The 27,585-nt window shown below is 31.6% G+C and overlaps 1 protein-coding gene across 2 annotated transcripts in view; it reads right to left on the bottom strand.

Moving 5' to 3' along the window:
- LOC124362403 (NFU1 iron-sulfur cluster scaffold homolog, mitochondrial-like) overlaps positions 1-27,585 on the bottom strand; it is a 32,069-nt gene that overhangs the window by 1,758 nt on the left and 2,726 nt on the right. Inside the window, exons 2-7 of one of the 2 annotated variants that reach the window (XM_046816855.1) lie at positions 23,908-24,067; positions 23,093-23,227; positions 20,988-21,102; positions 18,547-18,650; positions 18,005-18,121; positions 6,780-7,146 (exon numbers count right to left, since the gene is read on the bottom strand). In XM_046816855.1, coding sequence (XP_046672811.1) covers positions 7,048-7,146; positions 18,005-18,121; positions 18,547-18,650; positions 20,988-21,102; positions 23,093-23,227; positions 23,908-24,067 — 730 coding nt within the window. In that variant the 3' untranslated portion in view covers positions 6,780-7,047. Of the gene's footprint in view, positions 1-6,779; positions 7,147-18,004; positions 18,122-18,546; positions 18,651-20,987; positions 21,103-23,092; positions 23,228-23,907; positions 24,068-27,585 lie in introns of those variants that run through there. The other variant, XM_046816856.1, reaches the window with a different exon arrangement.

Raw genomic sequence — 27,585 nt, 5'->3', positions numbered from 1 at the left:
TTAGTAATCTTGCAAGCATTTAAAAGTTACGTACTAGATGATTATAACTCGTATAAGATTAGGGAAAGTAAATACACTATTACAAGGACATAACTCCAAACTTTACAAAATTACGTTACGAGGAGTACACATAGTGAAAAATTTTGATATATAATCAAATGCATTTGAAAATTTTCACGATTCTCAAAACACTGTCACTCGAATAAATGATATTAAAAAATGAGGTTTTTCTCTTCACACTCTTCTTTAATTAAATATGACAAGAATTATATAAACTAGAAAATGTAAATTTTCAATACAAAGAACTTATAACAACTTTTAGCTATCACAAAGACTTAATGACCTATTGTAAAAAAGACGATTGAAGTAGATAAGAGAATGAAATGAACAACACCTGAGGTCAAAGGAACTAAAGAAGAAATATGTAGATTTCATGATTGGCAGGTAACTAAAAAACTGGGCAGTAAGGGGAGTTGTATAACTGCTTAAAAAAGATCTCACCATGAAGTAAAAACAGTATGGATGAGGAATTCACAAGAAAGTTCAAACAACCAATCCTACAACATGGTGTTTTATTGAAACTAAGTAAAACTATAAGAACATAATGAAAAAATCCAGAAAATAAAAGTTACATAACTAACCCAAATCAGATAATAGAGTTCTTCAACAATTATTTCATAACATTAGAAATCATGGGAGCAAATACCCATACTAATCCAAACCAAGACGCTTCCTAGACCTAGCATAGGCCAAAGCAAATCTCTTCTTCAGGTAACCTGAAAAAGAGATCAGATTGCAGATCTCCAAATTTAGTATTACTGATTTTTTGTTTCACTAAACGATGGCAAATGTCCAGAAAATTCCTTTTTCCTTCACAATCCTTCCATTGTCAAAAATAAACTTCAAACAAAGAATAGGCTAAATATATATATTCACAAACTTGGGGTTGTCATTATTTTCAGTTCTTTGAAAACACGTGAGCAAGATTCCCGATTATCTAATCCTTTTATAATTCACAGTGCATATTTCTGCCATTTAAAAACTTGTTACGTATAGGCACTGTCTCCCCATAATGTAATACTGTATACAATTTGAAAATAAAAGAAGGCATAGTAGGCACTAATCAACATATTACTACGGACACTGAGTTTAAGTGTCCTTAACAATAAGCAATCCTAAATAGTTTTGTATAAAGATTTTGTATACGTACATCCCATTTCAATGTGTAACAAGGAGTTAATAGACTGTTCTTAAAATGGTTTACTTAACGAGAAAATAATTTATTCTTTTTTTTATATATAATTTTTTGTTTTGAACCAGTTCACTGCATTACTCTCAAGCTCTAGTTTTTCAATCTTTCTCTGACTGTACTAAGGTAATATTCTCACCTGTGTGTAATATTGATCTACAAGGTATACTACTTGGGAAATCGTTTATTGCTATTAAAAATAGAAAAGAGACCAAGACAGATCCTTGAGGAACACCTGATTGATTTCAGGCCATAATATTTAAGATTTTTTCTGTAAAATATTGTGTGAAATAAATTCAAAAGTTTTGGTCAAATCAATTAGTGTAACACAAGTCACCATATTGTCTTCAAAGCCATTTAAAATAAAATTAAACACACTTGCCACTGCTTTAATTGTACTTAAACCTGTTATGAACCCAAACTGTTCAACACAAAGTAATTTATTATACACAAAGAAATTATACAGTTGATCTTTTATACAAGCTTCATAAATCTTGCTTATTAAAGAGACTAATGATGTAGGTCTGTAACTCGATGGATCAAACTTTGTTCCTTTCTTAAAGATACCTTTGTTACTTTTAGTGCACTTGGAAAAACTTCAACAAATAATAATTATTGAACACAAATACTAAAGGTTTCATTATTAAGTCAATGATTTCTTTGACTATTCTATTTGATAACCTGTAATAATCCTCACTATCAGATATGCTAAAATTACAGAACATCTTTTTTACGTGCTGTTCTGTTATAGTTTGCCAAACAAACAAATTTCTTTGCATGATATGCATTTACATTCATGTACCTATTTACATATTTCATTCATGGGTATATTTATATAGTTTCTGTTGCTACATTAACAAAATAGTTGTTAAAATCATTCAAATCAATTGAACACTCAGTAGCTCTACTCTTTTTTATAGATTCTTCCCTAATAACCTTTCATGATGCTTTGTATTTATTTTTAGAATTTTCAATAAATTTACTATTAAATAGTTTTTCTGCCTCATTTATTTTGTTTGTACATTGCTTTTAATTGTTCTTTTCCTATCTTGATCATTATTACCACATTGTTCATATTTGTATAACACACAATAACTCTTTCTTGAATATTTTTCAATTCATCGTTGCACCATATGTATTTTGTTTTGGCTTCTCTGCTTCTTTGATTTTAGAGGACTGCATTTCTCAAAAGAATCTCTAAGAATCATTAGAAAACATCAGTTCTACATTATTCTCTGAAAGCATACAGCTTCAGTGGGTCTTACTTAACACTGCTTTAAAACTAATAATAGCCTCTACAGACAGATCCCTATAATTATAAGATGGCATTTCTTTCTCTTTATTTATTATCTGACAACATGTCATCATGATCAGAAATGTGTGGTCTTAGCACTTACTTACACTGTATTGTATATTTATTATTACATTATCAATACAAGTTAATCCTCCAGTAGGATTTTTGTTCAAGCAATATCAATCATATGATCTCAAAATATTTAAAAAATGTTGTGATTCTTGTGAGTTTTCAAGTATATTGATATTAAAATCTCCTGTAATGATCAAGTCATATTCAAGAATGAACTTTATAATAACAAATACTAAGAAATGGTCTAATTTGTTAAAAAAACATTTTATGACAGATTAGGGAATTCTGTATATACTAACTAAAATTGTGCTGTAACTCCCGTAAAATAATAGTAATTACTTCAAAAAAACTAACATAACTAAAACAAAAACATTTAATATTTAAAAATCTAACCCTTCTTTAACAAATACGGAGCAACACCAACCTTGAAATGGGTCTTCTCTACAATATATATCAGCAAGTACAAAGCTTGCAAGTAAAGACATTTTTCATATGAATCAAGCTAGTGCTCATTTAGAAAAAATACGTTACAATCAAGCTCATCCAATATCAATTCAAGCATTCCCACCCTTTTCCTTATAGACTGAATGTTTAAATAAATTAAACTAAGCTATTTATTGCTCGCTATATTTTTACAATCTAATCCATATACATTATTTAGGATTTTACAATTTTTACTTTGGTTAATACTATTTTCTACATGTCAAAAGAAAGCGAAAAGAACAAATAGACGCTAAACTTACACCTCGAAATCATTGTGCATAAATAAAAAGACAGTTAGATATTGACCCCTCATTATTTTTTTATTATTTTGAAACATTAAAACACATAAAATGAAGGAACAAAAAAATGAACAAACACAGTTTATATATACCAGGCACATAAGTACTTTTGTACAATATTTACCTTGATTGAAATAAACCCATAATATAAAGGCATCAAATTGTACCAGGCACTGCCAAGCTCAATGAATACAATAATCTCAATTTTAAAATAAAAAAAAAAAACAAAAAAATCTAAAAAAATCATTTTTATGAAGTAAATAAATTATGGAAGAAATGTATGTTTTTACCTAACATAGTCACACCAATCAAAAAAGGCCCTAATCTGTTTTGAGGAGAAAACCACAACTTAATAAGGTCCTGGACCTATTTCTCCACATCTCAATCCAGCCTAGGGGGAAAGCAGAAAAGTGACTCAGCCACAGTTGGGTAAATTTATAAATCCCAACTTAATTTTGAAAACAAAGGATGCTAAATATATATATATATATATATATATATATATATGTGTGTGTGTGTGTGTGTGTGTGTGTGTGTGTGTAATTTTTTTAACATTTCTGGTTTGTTTCTCTGTCTTCATTGCTTTCAAAAGCAATGCAATGAAATTTTCTATTGTTATTGGCAGTGTTTGCATTGTTTCCAGTTAATCAGTATTGAAATGATCAGTTTATATAACAAGGGAAGTTTGTAGTAAGGATCATTGGTTAAGTAACAAAATGTCTATAGACAAGCTAAAATATCTCTTCATTGTCCTTCAGCAATTATAACAAACACAATTTATGTACGAGGCTTGGCTTTGAAAACAAGACTTTTTGTAAAAGTGAAGTTTTATGTTATCTACTATTTATCCGCTTCAAAATACTCTCCTCCCCTTTCAATACACAGCTGAATTCGTATTTGCCACTGGTTGAAGTCGTCTTTTGAAAGCACCTTTAAAACTTATGCTGCATTCTGTTCCACCTTCTCAATGGTTTGAAAATGAGTTCCCTTCATTCTACTTTTAATCTTGGGGAACAGCCAAAAGTCACATGGTACTAAATCAGGAGAACAGGCTAGATGTTGCAACACTGGGATCTTCTTATCAGCTAAAACTTGCTGAATGGATAAGGCGTTATGGGCTGGTGCATTGTCTTGGTGCAGAATCCACGAGTTGTTTTTCCACAGTTCGGAATGTTTTTTTACCAGCTCTCTGAGCTTTGCAAGATCTTCTAAATAGTACACTTGATTCACTGTCAGGAAGCTATTTAGTGGTCACAATGCCATTAACATTGAAGAAAACGATTAACATGGCCTTCATTTGTGACTTGCATTTGTTGCACGGACTGTCTTTTTGTTTCTGACATTCTGAAAAATTTCATCACATGTAATGACTCTATCTAACAATTTTTGATCACTTTCTACACACTCCAAAACTTCTGTACAAATTTCAGCTTGTTTGTCCTTCTGATCTTGCAAGAGATTTTTTTGGCACCATTTTTGAGGAAACTTTTTACATGTTCAAGTTTTTTACTTGTACAGTTTTTCAAGTAAAATCCTTCTCACAGTTTCCTTATTGATGTTGATTTCATCAGCAATAGCTCGGATGGGTAAAAAACGATCTTTTCTCGTGATTTGGTTAATTCTTCGGATGTTTTCGCCGTAGTTGAAGTCGGAAGTTGCAACCGGGATGCTTGTAATTTTCCACCTCATCTCGACCTTCATGAAACAGTGCTATTCAAAAACAGGCGCCCATGACATGGTGGTCACTGAACATTTCGTTCAACATATTTAAACACTCAATAGCTGATTTTTTGAAGTTTAACCAGAAACTTAATCACAACACGCTCCTCAATCTTTGCACTGATCATTTCTTGGCAAATAATTTTCACTTGATGCACTTTAAACAACAGTTTTGAATAGACTACTGGACTGAGCGATGTTATTTTGATATCCACAGACTTATCAGTGCCTGAGGAGAAAATCAGTGCCCTGTTTAGTCGCTTATAAGCTCACTGGTTAGTGAGCTGACCATTGTCTCGTTTTCAAATGCTGCACTTTGTACATAAATAATCTATTGAAATTAGTTATAACATTTTGAAAAACTTACTGTATAAGTGAAGATGAAATTGTACATAAATAAAAACAACCCTATTTCAGTATGACATTAATCTACGTGATCGGTTACATTATGAAATAGCCATTATTAACTTACAAAATACTTACGTTAAATACAAAATATTTCAATTATTAATAAATAGAGTAAACATGATAGACTTGAGAGATCTGAGAGAACAGGGCTCATTTCACTGATCATGGTTTTCATCTTAATTTTCAAGATAAAAAAGCTGTCTTATACGATGGTTAAATCACTCATAGATGTGACTCTACCTGGTAATGAAAAACTTAAAAAGAATACAATCAGAAGTATCACACCTGAATTATTAAACATTAAAAACAAATCCACAATAAATAGCTAAATAAAAGTGATTGTAAAATAAACATTATTGAAACAATAATGAAAAATGTAATTCAAGATTTTAAAGCTAACAAGCTCTTGGTTTTTGACCACTACATTTAAGAAGAACTCATTATAATCATTGTTGCAGTTAGTAGAGGAAGGGTAATTATAATGACTAAAAATACAAATAAATTACCTTTATATGTGTAAATAAATGAAACTCTTCATAATTAGATTTTTGAGTGTTGTACAGCTCAATTCAATAATGCAATTCCTAAAATCAGTCCACGCTACTAATGTCTAGAATCGATAGAAATCTGATAAAAGAAAAATTAAAATAAATTGATACAATAAAAATGGTTTGAAAGATATACAGTAACAAGAAAGAAATATACTAATATTTACTAGATTAACATATTTATGTATAACCAAGTTTTGATCCATGAAATGATGAGTAGTTTGTTCTGCAGTCAAAGATTGAATTTTTTTGGTTCAAAATTATATTAATGAAAGATATGTTTTTAAAAAATGTATGTAAATATATAACATTTTAATAGTTACACTAATATTTAAAGTAGTCTTCATAAACATGATTGTTACTGGAAAAACTGCCTTCGTTACTAGTGATGAAATATACAACATAATTTCATGTTTTGATATGCAATAGGTAGAGTTTTATTTAAAATGTAAATAAAAATATTTGGATACTAATAAACGGATTAATGAAAGTATGGAGAGAAAAGGAAAAGACTTTCTGAGAGTGCTGCAATAGAAAAGTTGGAAAGACAGAATAAGTTAAAAAGGACTTGGTGTGAAACAGGCACTACATGAAATACTGTTGGAAACTTGCAAAATGTGATGTTGTTTGGACACATTAAAGAAAAGATATCTTTTTTTAAGGGTATAATTAAAACTCTGGTTTATAAGAGGGATAAAATAAACATAAACTTTTTACAAATTTATTTTATTATCACAGGTTTTTACATGCATTTATTACACTACCATTTATATGTACCTTATAATAGTTTAATCTGTCAACTATTTCATATGAGTAATTTTGGCAAAATCAAAGACTCTTTATGACTTATTAAAAACTAACACACAAACATAGTTTTTAACTAGAAAAAATAAAGTTTATATCTTAATAGGACTCTTTATACATGAATTATAATTTATACTAATAAAGTTAAATAACTAAGGATACATTGCATGTTTATTTATTATCTGCGGATTTGAATTTCTCCTCCATCTTCTCAAATGCAGACTTTTCAAGTTTCTGAGCTTTGTCTTCAACCTGCTCGACTGCAATGACCTGTGGAAAATGAAGTTATCTCTAATAGTATTAATTGTTTATATATTGAGTCGGTTATCCAGTTTTAATAATCTTGTATGTTAAAATCTAAATTATCAGATTAGTGATTGATTTTTTAACAAAAATAATAGGCCTTTTTACTAGTAAGGTAATGTTTGAAATAATAATACACAACTAAAGTGTAATAACAGTTTTAATGAATTAACTACTGATGTACTTTAACATACATGTTATATAAGATGTGTGAAGGTCATCCAGAAAATTTGCACAATCTTCTGTAGTTTCTTGGTGTAACCTTGGACTCATTTGCAGGTAGATATAGTTGTGTTTTTATTTAAGATAACAATTTAAGTTGATGCCATTTGTTTGTATTTATTATGTTTAGTAGATAAAAATGGATGACAGAAGAAAAGAAAATTTATAAAATAGAAGATATTCTTTGGTTTACTATTGTCAAGTAAGAAGAAAGGACTCTGTATATCAGTATGCAGAGTACATACAATATTCTTTGTGTACTGGGAAATCCTTCAATATCTTATCAAAAACAGTAATAGTCATGTAAATATGACTGAAATATTTGTACACGGCAACAAACTAAGTAAACTAATACAGTAGACTCTGGATTATTTAATCTGATAATCAAACATGGAATTAACCTATTAAGTATGGGGGCTGTTATAGGCTACTGACAGGTTTATTTGCTGTGTACAGAAAAGCTTCACACAAAAAAATCTAGCATGTTTCTTGCCCACCATGATCAACTTTATCGATATTTTCATTTATAAAACTGCCGTCAGAATCTCCAGCTTCATCAGGTCAGGTTGTGGTTGATAAATTGAGTCTGCATCCCAATTGTCACCAGTCTCAGAAAAGTTACACTGCTCAATGCCTAACCCACAACAACGCATCCAGACATATCTAAAATTGATAAAACGTTCTTATTGTTATTACAACTAATAGCCTGCCATAGCAACTGAACCACAATCATGCTTTCGCGATAGTTCCTTAGTTGACCGTAAGAGTATAGTAGCAATTAAACAACATTAATGTGGATTTGTAGTAGTTAAAATAAACACTATTAGAGGCCAATGTGTATCATTTTACAGCTAGTAGGCGGCGTATAGTGAAACAGCTGTTTGGAACGTGATAACACATCACACGGGCGTGGCAGTTGTATGAAAAGAGGGTTAGTCTATGCTAACACAGGCGTGGCAGTCAAGGGGTTAAAACTCCATTATCACTAAAAGCTTTGTTTTTTTTTTATTCAAGTTAAGTTATAGAGTTTGCTTCGCTCACTTTTAAATTATCACTTAGTGAATCAAAATAACGATTGTAAAGTTTTAATCAAAATTATTTTCCAATGTGCACTTTTCTTTCAACTTGACAATAATTGTTTTCTTTCAACTATTTGCTTATGTTCAACACAGATGGTGTTAACATAAGCATTTGAAATGTATTTAAATTATTCTATATGGATTAGCTAAGGAAATACCATAAATTAGTCAACAAAATAGCATGAAGTTATCCACATTCTTTTGAACTATTTCAGAGCTGTATACTGAAATAGTTCAATTGAATTGATTAATGGTAATGGTGTCAGACTTAATTGCTCCTACATACTGTCTATTTAGAACTATTAGAACAAGAACTCATTTGATCGCCATTAGGATGTGTAAGACACAAATTAACTACTTTGATCTCTTTGTTGCCAAAATAGTAAGGCTACAGCAAGTTACTGGAGCTTCCATTCAGATTGTGTGCAAAAAAAGATCCGCAAGAGTTCTATTTTATACATTTGCCCAAAATTCCTAAAAGAACCTTCAAAATGAAATAGCTCACTGAGCTATTTAAATTATTGCAAAAAAACCAAGAACCTGCAATCTTTGAAATCCAATTAACAAAATTTTACTCTAGGAATATTCTCTCTCTTTATCATATTACAGATGTAACAAATCTCTAAATTCTGCTAGTCCCCTCTTCCAAGAATGGTCTACTCCGGAAATCCACAGTAAAACTACATTACCCCATTATGTACTGGTATTCAGCAGCTACACCAATTCGATACACACTTAGTGAGGAGAAGAATATGACACCACAAATAAATCTTTTAGATATGGTTTCCTTCTATCAACTGATATCAGTACTTCAATCCTGAGTGAACCTCTCTGGTGCTTAAGGTGGTGGTGAATTGAATGGGCAATCTAGTGTTTAATATACAGATAAACACTCCTACACATACAATTTCCAATGGATCTTAAGATACTACATTCAGATATTAGTATATTCAGATGGACCTATCTCATATACGAGAGCTGTTCAGAAAGTAAGGAACTTCTTGAATAAAAAAACAAATTACATGAAAAACATTTTATTATATACAAGTGAAAGAAAAACTGAAATACTACTTTTCTACTAATCACCATACAAATTTCAGGTACTTATCATAGGGGTGGCTAAGCTTTGAAATTCCTTTATCATAGAATTCTGCTGCCTGTGATGTCAGCCACTTAGTGATGCGTACCTGGAGCTCCTAATCGTTTTCAAAACAATGTGTTGCTAGCCTGAACTGTTTCGGTTTTTTATAATGTGTAGTTGCCCCACGTGATGCTGCTCAGATTTTGAATTGGTTGTGTCATATGCTCCGGTTCAGTTAAAGTGTAGTGCCTCACGTTCGTTACAGGATGTGTCGTGGGCCTGTTACTATACCGTCACACAATTTTCAGTTCACACAATTTCATAAACGCTATATTCCATCGCCCTGTAGTAAATTTTTAGTTTAAATAAACAATTTGTCCATGTTACTGTCAGGAGCATCTCTCCTACGTCTGCTTCGTTTGATTTCTCGCAAGAAGAAGGAATATCAGATTGTGGCGTAGTGTCTAGGACAGCCCTTCTCCACTCTCGTTCAAATCAGCGTCTTCACACTTTAATTTAATCTAATTCATTGTTAATAAATACAGAACTCCATTACGTCCACTATAATTTATCAATTTGAGTCTTTTCTACTTACCCTAATTATTTATCTATCAATTTTTTATTTACATTATTGCAACATGTGCTTTCTGAGGTGATTGTCCCTTCAACACTCAATTTGTCTCAACCCCTTCAAATTAGCTCGTTTGCCTCCATTATATTTAGTACTTTTCATAAAAATGAATTTTACTTGTGTTTGATCCAATTTAATTATTTAAATTTGTTCTCGAGTAAAGTTAATTTATTTTTCTACTATTAATTAAATAAAGCACAACACAGAAAAAACATGTTTTTTCAGTTTACGAATATACAAATATTTGAATATTGTAATTTGATCTGTCACAAGCCAAGTTTTCATTTTTAGGAACAAGTGAAAATCACTTGGAACAAGATCAGGATTGTAGGGGGATGGGAAAAACTTCTCAATTGAATGAGTTCAAGAATTCTGGAGATGATCGGGCATTGTCATACAAAAGGAAAATTTTGGATGACAATTTTCCTTGGCGCTTGTTTTGAACAGCTCTCCTAAGGTTTTGCAATGTTTGGCAGTACCGCTTATTGTTGCACCACACTCCAGAAAATCAATAAGAAAACCTTGCCTGTTTTAGAACACCACGATCTTCCTTGCCGACAAAGTGGGGGGAACTTATTACCCCCACTCCATATACTGTAATTTTGTCTCACAATTCACATGTTTTACTCAGTTTTCGTCTCCTGTTACGATTCGATCCAGCAGTGCATCACCATGACTATGGTAGGCCTACACAAACATGAATGCTGCGCATATTTGTTGTTCTTTATAGTGATCCGTAAGCATTTTTGGCACTCATCTTGCACAAAATTTGTGGTAGCCTAGCTTTGGTGAAAAAATTTCAAACAATAAAGTCCGTGAAACTTGTGGGAAACATATAGAAAGTTCAGTTATTGTGAAACAGCGGTTTTTATGAATCTTATTATCAGCATTGGCGACCAGATCATCAGTCACAATGCTCGAACATCCACTCTTCTCTTGATCATGACCTTTTTTACCATTTTTAAACTGAGTACACCATTTTCAGACAGAACTTTCAGTTATTATGTTATTCCCTTACACTTCGCACAGTTCCCGATGAATTTCTATAAGTTTAAAGTTTTTTTCAAACAAAAAACTAATCACAGGCTGCACTTCACATCTGGAGGGATTTTCGATTGCAGCACACACATTTCAAATTCGAATATAAAAAAATGGGCAGCGCAGAGATGTTCTCGTTGTCACAGGTGGATGCTGACTAAGGTACAGATCACGAGCACACCAAATTCAGGACGATAGGAGTGCGCCTGGCAGTGTTAGGTGGTAACGTTCCTTAATTTATGAATAGCTCACGTACACAAATACTAAGTATTAGATCTAAAAGACAATGTTACTATATAATTTTTACTATAAATTTAAAGACTTATATAAGACTCATCCTAGTTTACTTATGACAGAAATAGGCTTCTCTAAACTGTGATATATATTTTCTTGATCGTGAAACAAGACAAAATCAAGTATGGAACAAATCATACTAAGAACATGTAAATTACAATGGCCATAATTATAAACTTTTTGACGTAACTTCTTAATTGTGGCAACAAGGCAAACAACATTGGCATCAGAAATAAAATTCACTCGAACCAGCAGCGGTCATACACATAAAATACCTACTACATTATGTACAAAGCAGTGGGTAAGCTAGCAGTGCAGATATAAGAGACAATTTAGCCTAAATTTTACTTTACAACATTGGCATTGGAAATAAATTTACTCAAACCAGAGATACTCATACAGGTATAAAACCTACAGAATTGCATACGAAGCCGCGGGTGTCTGCTAGTAAAACATATTTATTTCTCTTACCTTTGTAATCTTATAAAACTTTAGACGTTGAAATGGAAGTTTTTAACCACTAAAAGTATTATTATGTTACATTATACCTGTATGCACTGTTTACAGCAACTTCACACTCTTCTTAGTAGTTTTTGAGAGTTGGTAAAGCAGGGCACTGAGTACAGAGCTACTCTACAGCCAATATGGCACGTTTCCTGCCTCTTTGATTCCCACCTGGATGTGTTTTTGCAAACATGACACTGTCTACAAAGTGCTGCTTTCTTTTCTATTGGTGGTATAAGTGAAGGGAAGTGAAGGAAAACTATGTCTATGAGAAAGTGTCAGGGGTATTTCCCTACATGATGAACCTCCTCCTTTATTCAGGGTGTCTGAGTGGAGTTTCAAGGTTTCTTCCCAATAGTGCTTAGTCCTGCAATATAGTAAATGTTCCAGTTGGTTGTTGAATTGCGGCAAACTCTTCTCTTTCAACACTGGCTAATAGCCTTACTATATGATCATCATCAATGTTCATTTTACCAAGTCCAGTAAAACATTGAATGAACTTTTAAAGAAGCAAAGAAAATTATACAAACTTGCACATTTATAATTTGAACGATATAGGCACTCGCACTCAGAAGCAAACTTTAGGTTTCACACCATGTAAAAACTTGCATACGGAACCTACCATCCAGGGCACTGCAAATATCAACACCAGGCCAACACAAAGCAGTATAACTGAACTGGGGTAGAGAAATCTCATTCTAGGAAAGCGACTCATGAAGTAACTAGAAGATAACTTGATGACTAATGCAGGCTTCTTGGAAAAATTAAGAAATGAACTTAGACCCGGAGGTAAATTCCGCGATGTGAGTTCTGGAAGATTAAAATCCATTTCGAGCTGCCAGGTAATGCGTAAACAGACAGTTGTTGCAAATGCTTAAACATGGGTGTGGCAGTTGACCACAAAGCGGGGTTGCATGTGTTAAAACGGCGTGGCAGTTAAGGGGTTAACTTCAATTCACATAGGATATAGTCAAGGGGTCTGATAACACAAATATGATCATAATGGACAGTGTTTAGATGAATATAATTCAAATACTGCATTATTTTAAGTACTGAAGTATTTTTCTCTTTATTTAATAACTACTTCAATTTGTGCTTTCCAAGGGAACTCGTTTCTGAATAATCAATAAAAGAACAAAAATGGATTACATATGATTTAAAGAATTTAAACATTTTTACAGTGGATCTAGAAAAAGAATTTTTGTTGATAAATAAACATGTTTTTAATTGGCTTTTACAAAAAAAGTTTTTAATTAAGGTTTAATAGATACTCAAAATCACATATGTAATAAAAGTCTAAATTCTTCAAAGTCAACGCAACTTGGAATGTAATAAGTTTGAAGCCTGGGAGAGGTATACGCACAATCAAGAAGTAACATAAGCTTAATACATGAAAAAAGGGTAATAAATAATCTATTAAGTTATTGAAACATTCAAAAGCTGTTTTGTTGAATCTTTTGATAATTTTACATACCCAATATTACAATAACTATGTAGGTTATTAAGTTAAAGATAAAATTAAAATCTTTTTACACAGGTATCTTAATAACTTGATGTTTTTAGAGTTCTTTCTTCTTTTGAAAATAAATATTCTTCAGGGCTGAAAGAAATGCCAATGAAACTGATAAAAAAAACCAGCAATAAATATTTTAAAACCGTTGGTACATTTAATACACTACTCATACATTTCAAGGTATTTCAAATGAACTGAAAATATCATAAGTAATTCTTTTTAAATAAAGAAAGGATGTTTCATGTTACAGACCAGTCCCTTCATTGTTGAAAATATTTTAAAGAATAGTGTATACTAAATGTAACTGCTTGAATGTACATGGAGTAAAATTGATCTACGCCAGATAAATCAACCGTAAATATAATAATAATAATAAACTTTATTTATCTCTTCAACAGGATTTACAAGAAATACATATATGATAAAGATAATTTAAAATGTATAACACATATTGTATCTAACAAAGAATATTAACAATGTATAGTTAACATAACACTATTCTGTATTAAAAGAGACAAACAAAGTACTACTCCTCCAAGGCGAGGCTGTTTGGAGGATTCTCACATCATAATATAAGAAATGGTGAGTAACAAAATTAAATACAGTTAAGAACACATGCCAATTTTAGTATAAAGTATACACATGATATAAAAATACTGTAATAGTTTGATTAAGCTTCATTAAATGAATACCTTATGGTATTGATAACATATAATCCACTTCCAATAAAAGAAGAGTGGTTCAGAGTCTAATAAAATAAATGAAGAGTACAAGAAATACACTAAAATGCTTTTGAATAAGAATACAAACAAACAGCAACAAACTAAATACAGTAATTACCAGGGTTCAGTTAATTCAGAACGTTGATGCAACAGAGAACAGAGAAAAAGGAGTAGACATTTTTATTGACCCCTCCTGCGCTTTCAACAGCGTATCTAATTCCATATTAATTGAAAAGATAAAATCTTACAGAGTATAATAAAAAAATCTGCTTGGCTTTCTCCTTATTTAAATGAAAGACAGCAATATGTTGAAATTTAAAATTCTGTATATTGTAAATACTTAAGGTAATGCAATTGCAAATATCAAACTGTAAAGCATGGACACCTCAGAAATCCATATTAGGCTCTTTACTATTTTAATGCTATCAAGGAGGTTTTCCAAATAAAGTAAGTACGAGTTTTGTGTCTATAAGCTTATGATACTAATTTAATTATTAAAGGTAAGTTGAACAATAACATAGAAACATCACCTAATCTAGATTTATCAAGTATAAAATATTTCTTGAATAGTAATCATCTGCTGTTAAACTAAATAATCTAGTTTTTGTATGTTTTTCAACTAAACAAAACAAAAAAGAATTAAATCCGCATATGAAGAAAATTGATCAAAACTTGTTATCTATAACAAATCAGAAAATTTTTTTGGAGTAAGAATTGTTGGTAATTTATCTTGGACTAATTATGTTGAGAATGTAGTCCAATGTTATCAGGAATATGTGCATTATGGCAAATATCAAAAGTATGTGATTGGGTCACTTTTAAACCCCTTACCATTCTTTAATACATTCAAACTTATCATACGGAATGTGTATAATACACCACGTAGCCCCATTTCTAAATATGTATAACTTGGATAACATTCTTACCAAACAAAAAAGCCATATGTATTACGCTAGGTTTAAAAATTTAAATACTGTAGAACCCTTATTTTCAAAACTTTAAATCCTTACAGTTTGTAGTTTGTATGTCTTAGAAACAATAAAGCATGTCAAATAATACCACAATGAAGTTCTAATTGAAACAAACTGAAATCCTATTATCATTTCAAATTACCAATGATCAATTACAAACTATAAACAAAAAACTCTCTTCTCATTGTAGATGATCTTCAAGTTACCAAAGAAGTTTTGGCTTGTAGGTCTTTCCTGTATCTTGCTTGATGTGGTATAGCAGATTGATGAAATATTGTGCTTCTTTGAACATAGGCTTCCTTTTGTAAACACCAGATCTTGTAAAATGAGAAAGCTGAGGCGTTTATGGTGTTGGCGATAATCTCTAAGTTTTGGTTTATTTCAAGAGATCACTGGTAGAATTACCTCGCTAATGTACAGTGTTAGTATTGTACATATTTTGTATTCTTAGATACTTTTTGGCAATTGCTTTGAGGTGCAAGCCATTAAGCTGTTGTTCTTTTGATTCCCAGGAGGTGTAATTTTTCAAGAATTAATGAGTTATTTACGCAATCTTAATTAAAACTAATACAGATTGTGTTAGACCTGATATACTGGTGAACAAATTGGAATTCTATGGGTTTCGTGCAAAGAATTTGAACATGTTAAGGTCCTATCTTGCAAATCGCAAACAGGTTGTTATGGTTAATGGAGCTTATTCCCAAGTGGCTGATATAAATATAGGTGTGCCACAGGGATCTGTGTTGGGTCCTGTTTTGTTTATTATATTTATTAATGATTTAAGTTTTAATGTCTCTAGTTTTACTACTATATATGCTGATGATACCACTTTGTTAAATAGTCACACAAATTTGCTTTACTTAAACAACTTGGTAGAGACTACAATGAATGAAACTGTTAACTGGTTTAATGTAAATGGTCTCTATTTAAACGCAGAAAAAACAAAACAAATGTTAATAACTCTTAAGAATATTAATAGGCCTATATTTGAATCTGAAGTTTTTGTTAAGTTATTGGGGATAATAGTGGACAACAGGCTATCTTGGAAACAACACATTGATTATGTATGCAAGAGATTATCTAGGGTTATTTACTTATTGTGTAATTTAAAAAAAATAGTATCACAAAGGTATATAAAAATGGCCTACTTTGCATTTTTTGAAAGTATTATTAGATATGGTTTAATAATTTGGGGTAATGGTACAGGCATTGATCAGGTGCTAGTAATCCAAAAGAAGGCTGTGAGAATTTTAGCGGATGCACCTGTGTTAGATCATTGTAAACCTTTGTTTGTAAATATTGGTGTTTTAACTGTTATAAATCTGTATATTTATGAGGTATTAGTAGATGTAAGAAAAAAGTCACACATGGTTTTGAAAAGAAATGATGTTCATCACTATAATACAAGAAATAAAGATAAGTTAAATGTAGATAGAGCTAGATTAGGTAAAACCATGAATTACCATACAACCTTAGGCATTAAAATGTTCAATTTGTTACCTTATGCTGTTCAAACTTTACCATGTCAAGTTTTTAATAATAAATTGTATTCTTGGCTAAAAAATAGACCTTTCTATAATATTAATGAATATTTTAGCTGTGAGATCGTTCATAAGGATTTTTAACTTTAGATTAGGCTAGTAATTTAAGCCTTAATATTTGACGAAGCCTATTGTAATTTTATTGAAAATTATTAATGGCCAATAAATTGTCTATTGTCTATTGTCTATTGTCTAATAGAATCTAGGTCTTGCTAACATCAAGGAGCAATCTGGTAACAGTTATCCCGTTTTCTATTTCGTCAGTAACATGCTCAACTAACCGTAAGATTACTATAATTGTGGTAGATCTTTCTTTCAGGAATCAGTGTTGATTTTTAATCAAGAGATTACTATGGTTTAGGAGGTTAAGACGTCTGTTTAGTATAACTTTTTACATTATATAAAGAGACAATAACTGGTTGCTTTTATATTGGGTCATTTTCATTCCATTGTGCACATTCTTTCACAGGTGTCTACTGTATGAATTACCAAAATCTGAACTAATAAACCGTTATTCATTTTGCATATGCTAGTACACTAAGCCAAGATAGAAAGCTCATCTTTGTAACTATTAGTGTCACCTCAAACAATATTCCTCCAGCAAACAAACCAAAAGAACTGCTGTGATTAATTTAAATATATATATATATATATATATATATATATATATATATATATATATATATATATATATATATATATATATATATTAAACATGTATGTATATATACAAAAAATATTTTATATTATACAATTTTGTAATTCATTTAAAAAATACATTTGCCATTCCTCAGTGGCAAATGTGCGGAAAAATCCTATTTCCTTCACAATCCTTCCATTGTCAAAAATAAACTTCAAACAAACAAAAATTATAGTTAAACCAGTTTTGTGTGGATGGATATCAATTGGAAAAATTTAACTTTATTAATTTTTTTCTCTTGAAAGTGAAATGGCCATGAATGTTAGGACTCAGAAAACAATCACAGAAAACAAGGTCACAAAAGTTCATTATTATAAAAAAAGATCAATTCATCATATTCATAAAAGATCATTTTTCATTTAATGGGAAATGAATCCAGTTAGAGTCTAAACAACAATCAATTTCATAAAATAATTTGTGTAGTACTTTTTAATATAAAAATCAAATTTGCTCAAAAAGGTGAGTACGGTTTAAAAAAATAACTTATATATCAACATAGTTTAGAAAGTGAACAAAGAATATTTATTACCTCAGGTACATAGAACTGCAACATATTTTGCACCCCATTCTTCAACGTGACCACAGAGCTTGGACAACTTGTGCAGGAACCTTGCATTTTCAGTTTAACTATTCCGTCTTCAAAACCCTGAAAAATATTATATGCAATTAGTAAATACAGTATATAAAAGTAGTGTATTTAAAAAGGCAAACTTTGGATCCTAGATATAGTTGGTAGGGTTCAAATCATGTCTGTGTCTGGAAGTAAAGTTAGACTCATTTTATTAGTAATTGAATTTAGCCTGTATAATGTTTTTGTGAAGCCTTTCAGTTAAGCTATTATATTAAAGTGAAGGAACTAAATTACCAAATGAAAGCATCAGATCAAACATATATATGGTAAACATATTAATTTGTGGAAAAACCCAGGATGAATCATCCACATGAAAACAACCAGGTGAATTTAAAAGCAATTGGACTATTTACTAGTCGGTAAAACCATCAGTTTGTCCCATCACTAGGCTTGGCAGCTAGTACTTATTTAAATGTTGAACCGACACAAATAGACCATACCATGAACACAATGTCTCCTCCATCTTCTTGCACTGTGGGTCGTATTCTTGTGTCCAGCAACTCCTTGATCATCTGAACCGTCTCGTCATCATCCTCATTGATCTCTAAAAAAGAGAAGAATGTTGTAAGGTTAAATCTTTAAGTATGTCCATAATAAATTACAAACTAATATAATTATATATATCATAAAATTTGCTTATTCAATGTTGATCTAAGAATGCCACCCTGAATTTGGTCATTAAGTATTTGATAGAAGAGTGATTTTAATTTTTAGGCTTACAGACTATATGGTATCATAACTCCTAGTGTGGTGTCATATCAAAGTCTTCCGATTTCAGTTTAACGTCTCTTGAATGAAGACGGCTCTCTAAAGCGAAGCTCACATATTTCAAGAAGTTAATTAAGTAAGCAATGTTTTGATGGAGTGTGAACCGGAATAGTTTGATGTTAGAAGAGTGATTACCAAAATAAAGTTAAATAACAATAAAGTTCCCTCATATTTCCTGAGGTTTTTAAAAATATATTCCTGGTTACACTAAAGTTTATTGATACTCATTATAAATATAGACATAATACAAAATAAATTTTATGTAGTAAATTACGAGGGCCTCTTTTTTCAACTACGGATCTCACTCCATGATGACCATGAATGTGCCATGTTTATTGAGAAAGTATAATGAGTTGTAATATTTAGCGTGAATGGTGTCGAAAGTTTAAAGATGGCCAAATGTCAAGTTAAAGGATTAATGCAAGGCTTTTGTTGTCATGTTGATGCTGCAGACGTTTGCTGTATGATCTGACAGACCTGTTGTCAAGAGTTTAAAGCTGATGTCATTTTCACCTACATTAGTACAGATGAAAACAATGGAGGTCTAACTATTCTGTGTCATTCTCATAACTTGGTAGAGATACAGATGAGAGAAAAAAAAAATACTGTGACAAAGTCATGTATAGGAATGGACAAAAAGAAAAAAAAACCCAGTGGGGTTTAACACCTTCACTGCTGATCTATACTGAGAGTTCTTGTCTTGTGTCTGGGGGCTACATCTCACTAATGTGTCTGCCGCAGTGACGTGTTAAAACATTTAGCATTTTTTAAGTGAAAAATATGAGCTAAGACCCATCTATACAGTCCAAAAAAGATGTCAAACAAAGGTGGAGCATTTAAGATTATGAAAGTAATAAGATTATTGTTATAAGGAATAAAAATAGGGATCAGGAGGGAACACATTGTCTGTTTTTGAAATTTGTATTCTGTTTTGAAATTTTAGAACGTATAATGTTGTCAGCAATTCAAAATCAACATTCATGTTGATTTGAAGAAATGGTAACAAATTGTAAAGTCTGCTCTGAAGTCTTCTTCAATATGTTCATATTGTCTTCTTATTAACTGCCTCTGTCACCACTGATGATGCGTTGATAGCTGATACCTGACATCTACAGTAGAAACAACAGTACAAGCAAGTAAATCCCATCATACAACATCCACAACACTGAATTCATAGCAAACAAATATCTAAATAAAAGTTTGGCAAACATATTTTTCAAAAAATATTTAGTTTAACGAACAGTATTATGTTGGTAAACATGATGGTCGTGATTGTTTGCCCAGTGTGGATGCAGTTTTATGGCTAAATATTCAAAATCCAAAATATAGTTAACTGTCTATAGTAAACAGACTGTAAGTGTGCAGTTGATTCTTGTAATGTAAAAAGATCACTATTGGAAACGCACATCTTAAAATTTTGCTGTTCTCAAGCCACAAACAAACAACATTAGGACATTAGAACATACATGAAAACAATACTGACATCAATGTTAGGATAAATAAATTACTAAAGAAAAAAATAAAATTATAGAAAATCAAAATAGAACCATATATCAGCTAAGGGATAAAATAAAATCCACTGAAGTAGAAAACACTAAAAATGACATGAAAGGATATATACAATCACCCCGTGCTGACAAATACAGTATATGACAAACCACTTTTGTTCTAACACAGAACCTATTAATTCTTATGAAACCAATGTATTTGAGGATTCTTGGAGAACATAGTAAAATAATTATTGTAAATTACAAAGTTATAACTGTACAGAAAACAAAACTAACAGATACATCCCTTTGAATTGCGCAGAAGATGTCAATAGACATCAAACACATTTGTCAACGTATCCACAATCACCTTTAACAATTATATCTTCTGTTAAAAATTGTGAAAGCCTTGACATCCAATTAATTAAAAAAATACAAGTATAAAAGAAAAATCTCACTTTACCATTAAGATCTTTCAAGCTTGTTCCTAGGTTCACACAGTTCAGAAAGGCTTTTAACATACAAAAGTAAATAGAGTAAAAATTAAAACTTCACAACATCTAAACCCAATATACTTACTTATTGTCATTCCATTATTAAAATTAATTTAAATGAATGGTACTCACGTGTATCGGAAGAAGGCTGGGCATCTGTTAAAATTGGCAATCCACTGGCAAAGAAATCCATTATGGTTGCAAAGATTTCTGGCTTCATCAATTTCCAGTCCACATCCTCATCTAACTATATCACAAGATCAAGAAACATCATAAACTACACATTTGAAAAATAGAAGCTGTATTTGTTTGAACAATACATTAATAAATTCATGGTTTAGACAGAAAGTTCAGTAAAATGTGTCGGACATTTAGACACGCTTTGTTTAAGCCAAGGTGGTGTCTCAAATGCAATAATAGATTTGTCTTGTTTTTAGGTACATCTTATCTCACTAAGACCAATCTAGCTTTCAAATGGGAGTTACTTTCTGTACACTATGTTTGACTGTTGTGCAATGTGACAACTCTGCTTCAGACATGTGTCTCGTGAGACAGGTTGGTTGGTATTTGGTATGACAGTTGCATGGGAAACTGGCCTTTGTTAATATGCATAATGCAGTTTCAATCAGCCCTCTGCCACAAATTGCTATTAGTGAGTTATTGATTTTATGATATTGAAGCCAAAAATGTTATAAGTCAACACTGAGTTTGTTATTGCTGAGCAAAACATATGAGACACAGAAGCAGGGCCTCCTTACAGTTTTTTACTGACGATATTCTACAGAAGAAAGCTCCGAGAATCATACCTACCTTACTGCCATATGACAGCTATGGAGAAACTTACAAGAATTTTAATATACTGATTGTTACATCCCTGTATATACTTGATGTTGTTTCACTTGCTTGCAGCTTGACTTACAATAAAACAAAAATTTTCATGGATGGCTTACACGATACTCAGCAAACTTCTTTATTCAATCTTAAAGAACTGCCCTGTTTGAAAACAAAACAGTCATATACGGAGGAAAAGCTCTTCAATCTACTTCCTACGGAACTGAAGGCAATGCTGCGATAATAGCTTGTGGAGAGATCAATTTATATGACGAATGAGTTCCTGGTTCACTACATTAGTTTAAATAACTATCAAACGTTGTTATTATATGTTTCTTGTACATTTATTATTTTTATGTTTATTGACATCAATTCTGTACTGTATGTTCAAGAATAAAGGCTTCAGGTTCTGAATATATAATATGAAAAGATAACAGAATTATTAAGGATATTATTGTTATTATATTAAGGATAATACATTGAAATTATTGTATGTATTAAAGAAAAAACAAAACATTGAGAACTGTTATTTGCTCTCTTTTTTAGGTTTTAAAAACTAAAATAGGGTAATAGGGTTCGACAAGCATACAAGTTAATAAATAAAAAAAAATTATATATAAATAAATATATATATAGTACCTAAAATTGTTGTTTTGCAAATTTGTTTGCTGTTTTTAGAGAGACAGGTTTGCACAGTTTAGATATATACTATTTTATGCAAAAAGTTATGTTTAGTCACTTAAAAAAAATTTTGTTCATTTTTTATACATCTTCCACTGAGTTATTTTCATTATCAGTGTTTTATCATTATTTTGCAAACGAAGACAATCTGCTATTGGACCAAAGAAGTGCTGATATCTAGTAGAAACGTCAGAACTAATTGTGCAACAAATGATTGTCATAGAAATTGCTCTTGCACAATCTTAGATCACAAAACAGTATATAACAGGAACAATATAATGATGCATAATATTAGCACATATTATGTATAATACTAGACTATAATAATACTACTGATGTATAATATCAGTAGCACACTTTTACACAATCCCTAAAATGTAATATTACACCAAAAACAGTATAAAGGTTAAGCCAATCCTGGACATTCCATACAAAAACATATAATTTGTAAGATATATTTATTCTCAAAAGTATCACATTACCTGCAGAAAAAAACACAATACCCTAATATAAAACATGTTTAGAAAACTACTTTGGTTATAGTAGTTACACTGTCAGTATTCAGTTAAGAACTTTTATACAATTGCTTTTGAGTTGACATAATATGTTTTATTACTAATTGGGTGTGAGACACTATTGTACTTATTACATTTAGAAATGAACTCTAAATAATAATATTAATATCAAGTTTAAACATATAACATTACACTCTTCTGGTGACTTACTTTTGTAATTGTAATGAAGTCGGGGCCAAAGAAGACAGATTTCACTCCCTCAATACGAAACAGGAGCTTGGCCAAGGGAGAACAGAATGCTTCGGTCCCATTGGGAAAATCTATGGTCTGACCTGGGTCCAGCACCTATACGCCAACAGTACTGGTTGGTTTGATTGAACATTACTTTGAGTAATAAACACAGCTCAAATCATTCGTAAACCTCAATTTAATTTGGTGTATAACTTATATGGTAGTATAGACACAAGAAATTATATTTAAACACTGTATAACACAATATTATATTCTTAATCAAATGAATTCGTAGATATTCAATGGTAAAGTTTATTATAATAGAACTAATAATGTATTTTACTGTATCATAGTTTTATTAAAATTATCTTTATTTATATATGGTTTACACTAGCACTCAAGGTACAATGTCTTAGTACTAATTTATAAAAATTAAAGTTTAAAAATTTAATATTCATCTTTAATTGAGATTACTATTGAAGCATATTAACAGCTAGTGACCGTAAAGCATAAGTTATGATATAAAGCATAAGTTCGAGTCTGAGTCAGATATTACACGTCTAACCCTAATTGGAATTGAGGATGTTTGATTAGCACTGTCCATCTCATACTGTAATAACAATCCCTCTTATTCTGGTTGTTGCATTCCTCGCACAAATCTATAGTCCTTGAGGAATGATAGCAAAAAAGCTAAAATAAGGAACATCCTACCCTAAAAACATATAAATGTTATATTGAAGCCTAATGTACATATAGTCCGTTCATAAGATCTTTTATTTTTGAATTATACATACCTTAACACCAGGTAAAAATTTGAGGCTGTTTGGATTTGGCGTATCTTGGGTTTGAATAAACATATTTCGTGAAACCGATTGAAAAACGTTGAATACAGCGCCCTTTTGAACTGCATTGTTTGGACGACCAAAGCAAGCTTGAGTGAAGGCTTCATAGGCTCTGGAAAACAAGTTGGAATAAAACACTCCATTTTTAGAAATTCCATTTCAATAATTTTTTTAAACTTTAATTCTTTTATGGATTGTTTGCATAACATAATTTTCAAAACATGACGTATGATCCCAAAACTTATTATTACTGATTTTAAAAATCAATAAATTATGGAAAATGTCCACAAACATCCAGTGACTTTCATAAAACTAGTCCTTCACAAAATTTTGTGGAAGTACAAAAGAATGCCTTCAACATTAAAATGCCACTTATAGTTTTACCTATTCTTAGTCTAAGATTTCTTTTTGTCCCATAAAGATCAATCTTGGGCCTATTGTTGTTTTAAAATTGTGTCGATAAACTCCCTTCAGAAGTAACAAATAACCTTTTACTTAACACTGATGATACAAATGTGCTGATAATTTAAAACATTTTATTAGGTTTAGAATTATCTATTAAAAATGCATGAATTGAATTGAGAAGATGGTTTGTAAAGAATGGACTTATCCATCAATTAATAGAGAGATTTAACAGAAAGCCTCAATATGGAGAGGCCTCTTTATATTCCATACACAGCTTATCATGTTAAAATTTAGCAGCTTATTTCCTTGTTAAAAATCTATTAAAAGATGAAAAAATAAACATTAACTTTTTGTAACAAGAGAGATAGATATCTGTCATGTCAAAAGCGGATGATAATAAATGAGAAAATGTACCTAAGACCCCTCCCAGTATACCACCTAAAGTATTCCATCACAATTGTACTTTCCACAATAAAAATTTTTTAGGTACAGCCCAGAAACCTCACGGAGTCCCTTGGTCACACTATCTCATGAGTATGGTAAGTGGCAACAAAACTCAGTTGGCTCATCAGAAAATAAGAGGCCTTTTCAATAAACTTAATAAAGCCGAAATTTTTCTAGATGAGGAGAGCCTTGATTTTATATGTTTTAGTGAGCACTTTCTTAAAGATACTCATTTTCAGAACCTTTGTTTAGAAAACTATGTGAATCAGGCTGCCTTCTACAGGTTTCATATGAGAAGGGGTGGGGAGTTGGCATTTGGAGCCGACCTAACATAAAATGTCAAGCACTGGAATGTGAGGTGCTAGAAAGAGTTTGTGAACTAGCTGCAGTTTCAGTGGAATTGGCAACCTGCTGATAATTGCAGGCTACAGACCTCCAACAGATGACTGAACTTCTCTCTGAGTTTTTTCAAACTATATCAGACTGCTTAAACAAATATGTACATAGACATACTTTGACTGTTGTAATGGGAGACTTTAATATAGACCTCAGGAAAAACTCTTTCAAATGTCAAAAATTCCTTTCTTTGATGATGTCTTTCAACCTGAAAAACATTATAAAATCTTACACCAGAGAAGTCTTGGGTTCCAGAACATTAATAGACCCCATTTTTATAAATGATGTTAAGGCAAATAACTCTGTTATAACAACCGCTTTATCAGGCCACCATGCACAGAATATTATTGAAACTTCTCCCCTTAAAGACATTCCTGATTTAAAATGTATGAAATGGAATACTATTTCAACTTATCCTTTCCTGAATTTACAAAAAAGACTGCAAAGAAGAAAGCTAAGATAACCAGACTCAGCTCATGACCTCTACCAACGAACAAAGGATTTGGAATGTACACACTTTTTACGAGAATACTACAGACAGTTAAAGTACAAGTACTGTGAAGCTATAAAGGGAGAAAAGTCTAGTGAAATGTTACGTAAAATTGAGTCATCCGATTGTAAATCAAAATTCATTTGGCAAATAATAAACAATAGAAGGCCTATGAAGGGAAAAGACTCCAAAGAGTTGTGTATTAGAGACACTGATGGTGAAGTGACTTATGATCCTTTGCACATTGCCAATAAATCAAATTTTTACTTTGTTAATGCCAATGAATACAATGCAATACCTATAAATAATTATCTTCAAACGCAAATTTAGCAGAACAGCCTAAAGCTTCATTTTTCCTATATCCAACATCAAGTAAAGAAGTAATTAATGTCATTACAAATCTAAAAAATAAAAACTCTGCCGGTACAGATGAAATATCAGTTAGAATGTTAAAAGATATAGCAGACCTATTAGCAGAACGAACCTATCAGCTACCTCATCAATTTCTCATTCGCTTCAGGATGTTTTCCAAATGCTTTAAAAATTGCAATAGTTAGACCAATATACAAGAAAGGTGACAAAAAAGACCACGAAAATTATCGCCCTATCTCAATTTTGACAGCTATTTCTAAGGTCTTTGAAAAAATAGTTTCACTCCGTCTATCTACATTTTTGGAAAAACATGAAATAATTTGTAAAAATCAACATAGGTTTGTAAAAAATAGATCTACAACCAGCACAATTTTCGCTCTTACAGATGATATCGTCTGCACTCTTGATGATAGAAACTACTCCACAGGCCTATTTTTTTATTTGAGCAAGGCATTCGATTCCGTCAATCACAATCTCCTACTTAAAAAAATGAGTAGTAATGGGATAAGAGGCTTGGCATTAGATTGGTTCAAGTCTTATTTGAAGGGAAGGAGGCAATGTGTAAGGGTATTGGCAGTTGATGAGTGTGAATTTCTGTGGCAGTATAATTCGAGCGAACTTCCTAAATCGAGTGGTGTGCCCCAGGCCTCCATACTCGGTCCTACTCTTTTCCTGATCTTTATCAACGATCTTCCTGCAGATACTGTCGGCTAGGGCCGTCCTCTACGCCGATGACACATCTCTTTTGCTGTTCAGCCCCACTGTGGAAACAACTGACTTTTGTTGAAGCCAACGGTTTAGTACAATGGTTTGATAGTAACCTGCTCACAATTAATTCATTTAAAACCCAGTTTCTAAACTTTCACATTTCTGAAAAATCCGCTCCTAATTTTAGTTTCTATCTAGATGAAATTCCTATCCACCCGATTAACAACACGACATTTCTTGGACTGACCTTGGACGACAAGTTAAAATTTCACAACCATATTGAAAATGTATCCAACAAAGTGAGCTCAGGAATATTTGCCATTAGCACCGTAACAAAATCATCTAACTCTGATGTTCTTCTTTCTGCATATTATGATACCTGATGTCTTCTTCATTGACCAGCGTTGCTGGATTGAAAGCGTCACAATAAAATAAATAACTAACTAAATTTTACTATTTACACTATTTACAAATGCAAGTGGCGGCAAGGCTAGGCTATGTTGCTCGCGATCTCGAAAAAATCTTTGATTGAGTAGAGAGGGTTGGCCAGGGACCACTTCCTAAGCCTGCATTCAAAGTCCCTGCTCTCAAGAGCTTTAAGATGTTGAGGGAGGCAGTTGTACATTCTTACTGCTAATGCGGGGAAACAATATCTTGTCTTGCTTAGCCTACAGGAGACTGTATTTAGTTGTGAGCTGTTCCTCAGCCTGTAGGCATCCTGAGCTTCACCCCTAGTTCTGAAGGCTGCAAGGTTTTCCTTGACATGTAACAAGCTGGCAACAACATACTGGCTAAAAACCGTTAAGATCTTAAGT

Source organism: Homalodisca vitripennis, chromosome 5 (assembly GCF_021130785.1).
Source record: "Homalodisca vitripennis isolate AUS2020 chromosome 5, UT_GWSS_2.1, whole genome shotgun sequence".
In the NCBI taxonomy this organism is placed as follows: domain Eukaryota; kingdom Metazoa; phylum Arthropoda; class Insecta; order Hemiptera; family Cicadellidae; genus Homalodisca; species Homalodisca vitripennis.
This window is presented reverse-complemented; position numbering and strand designations above follow the sequence as displayed.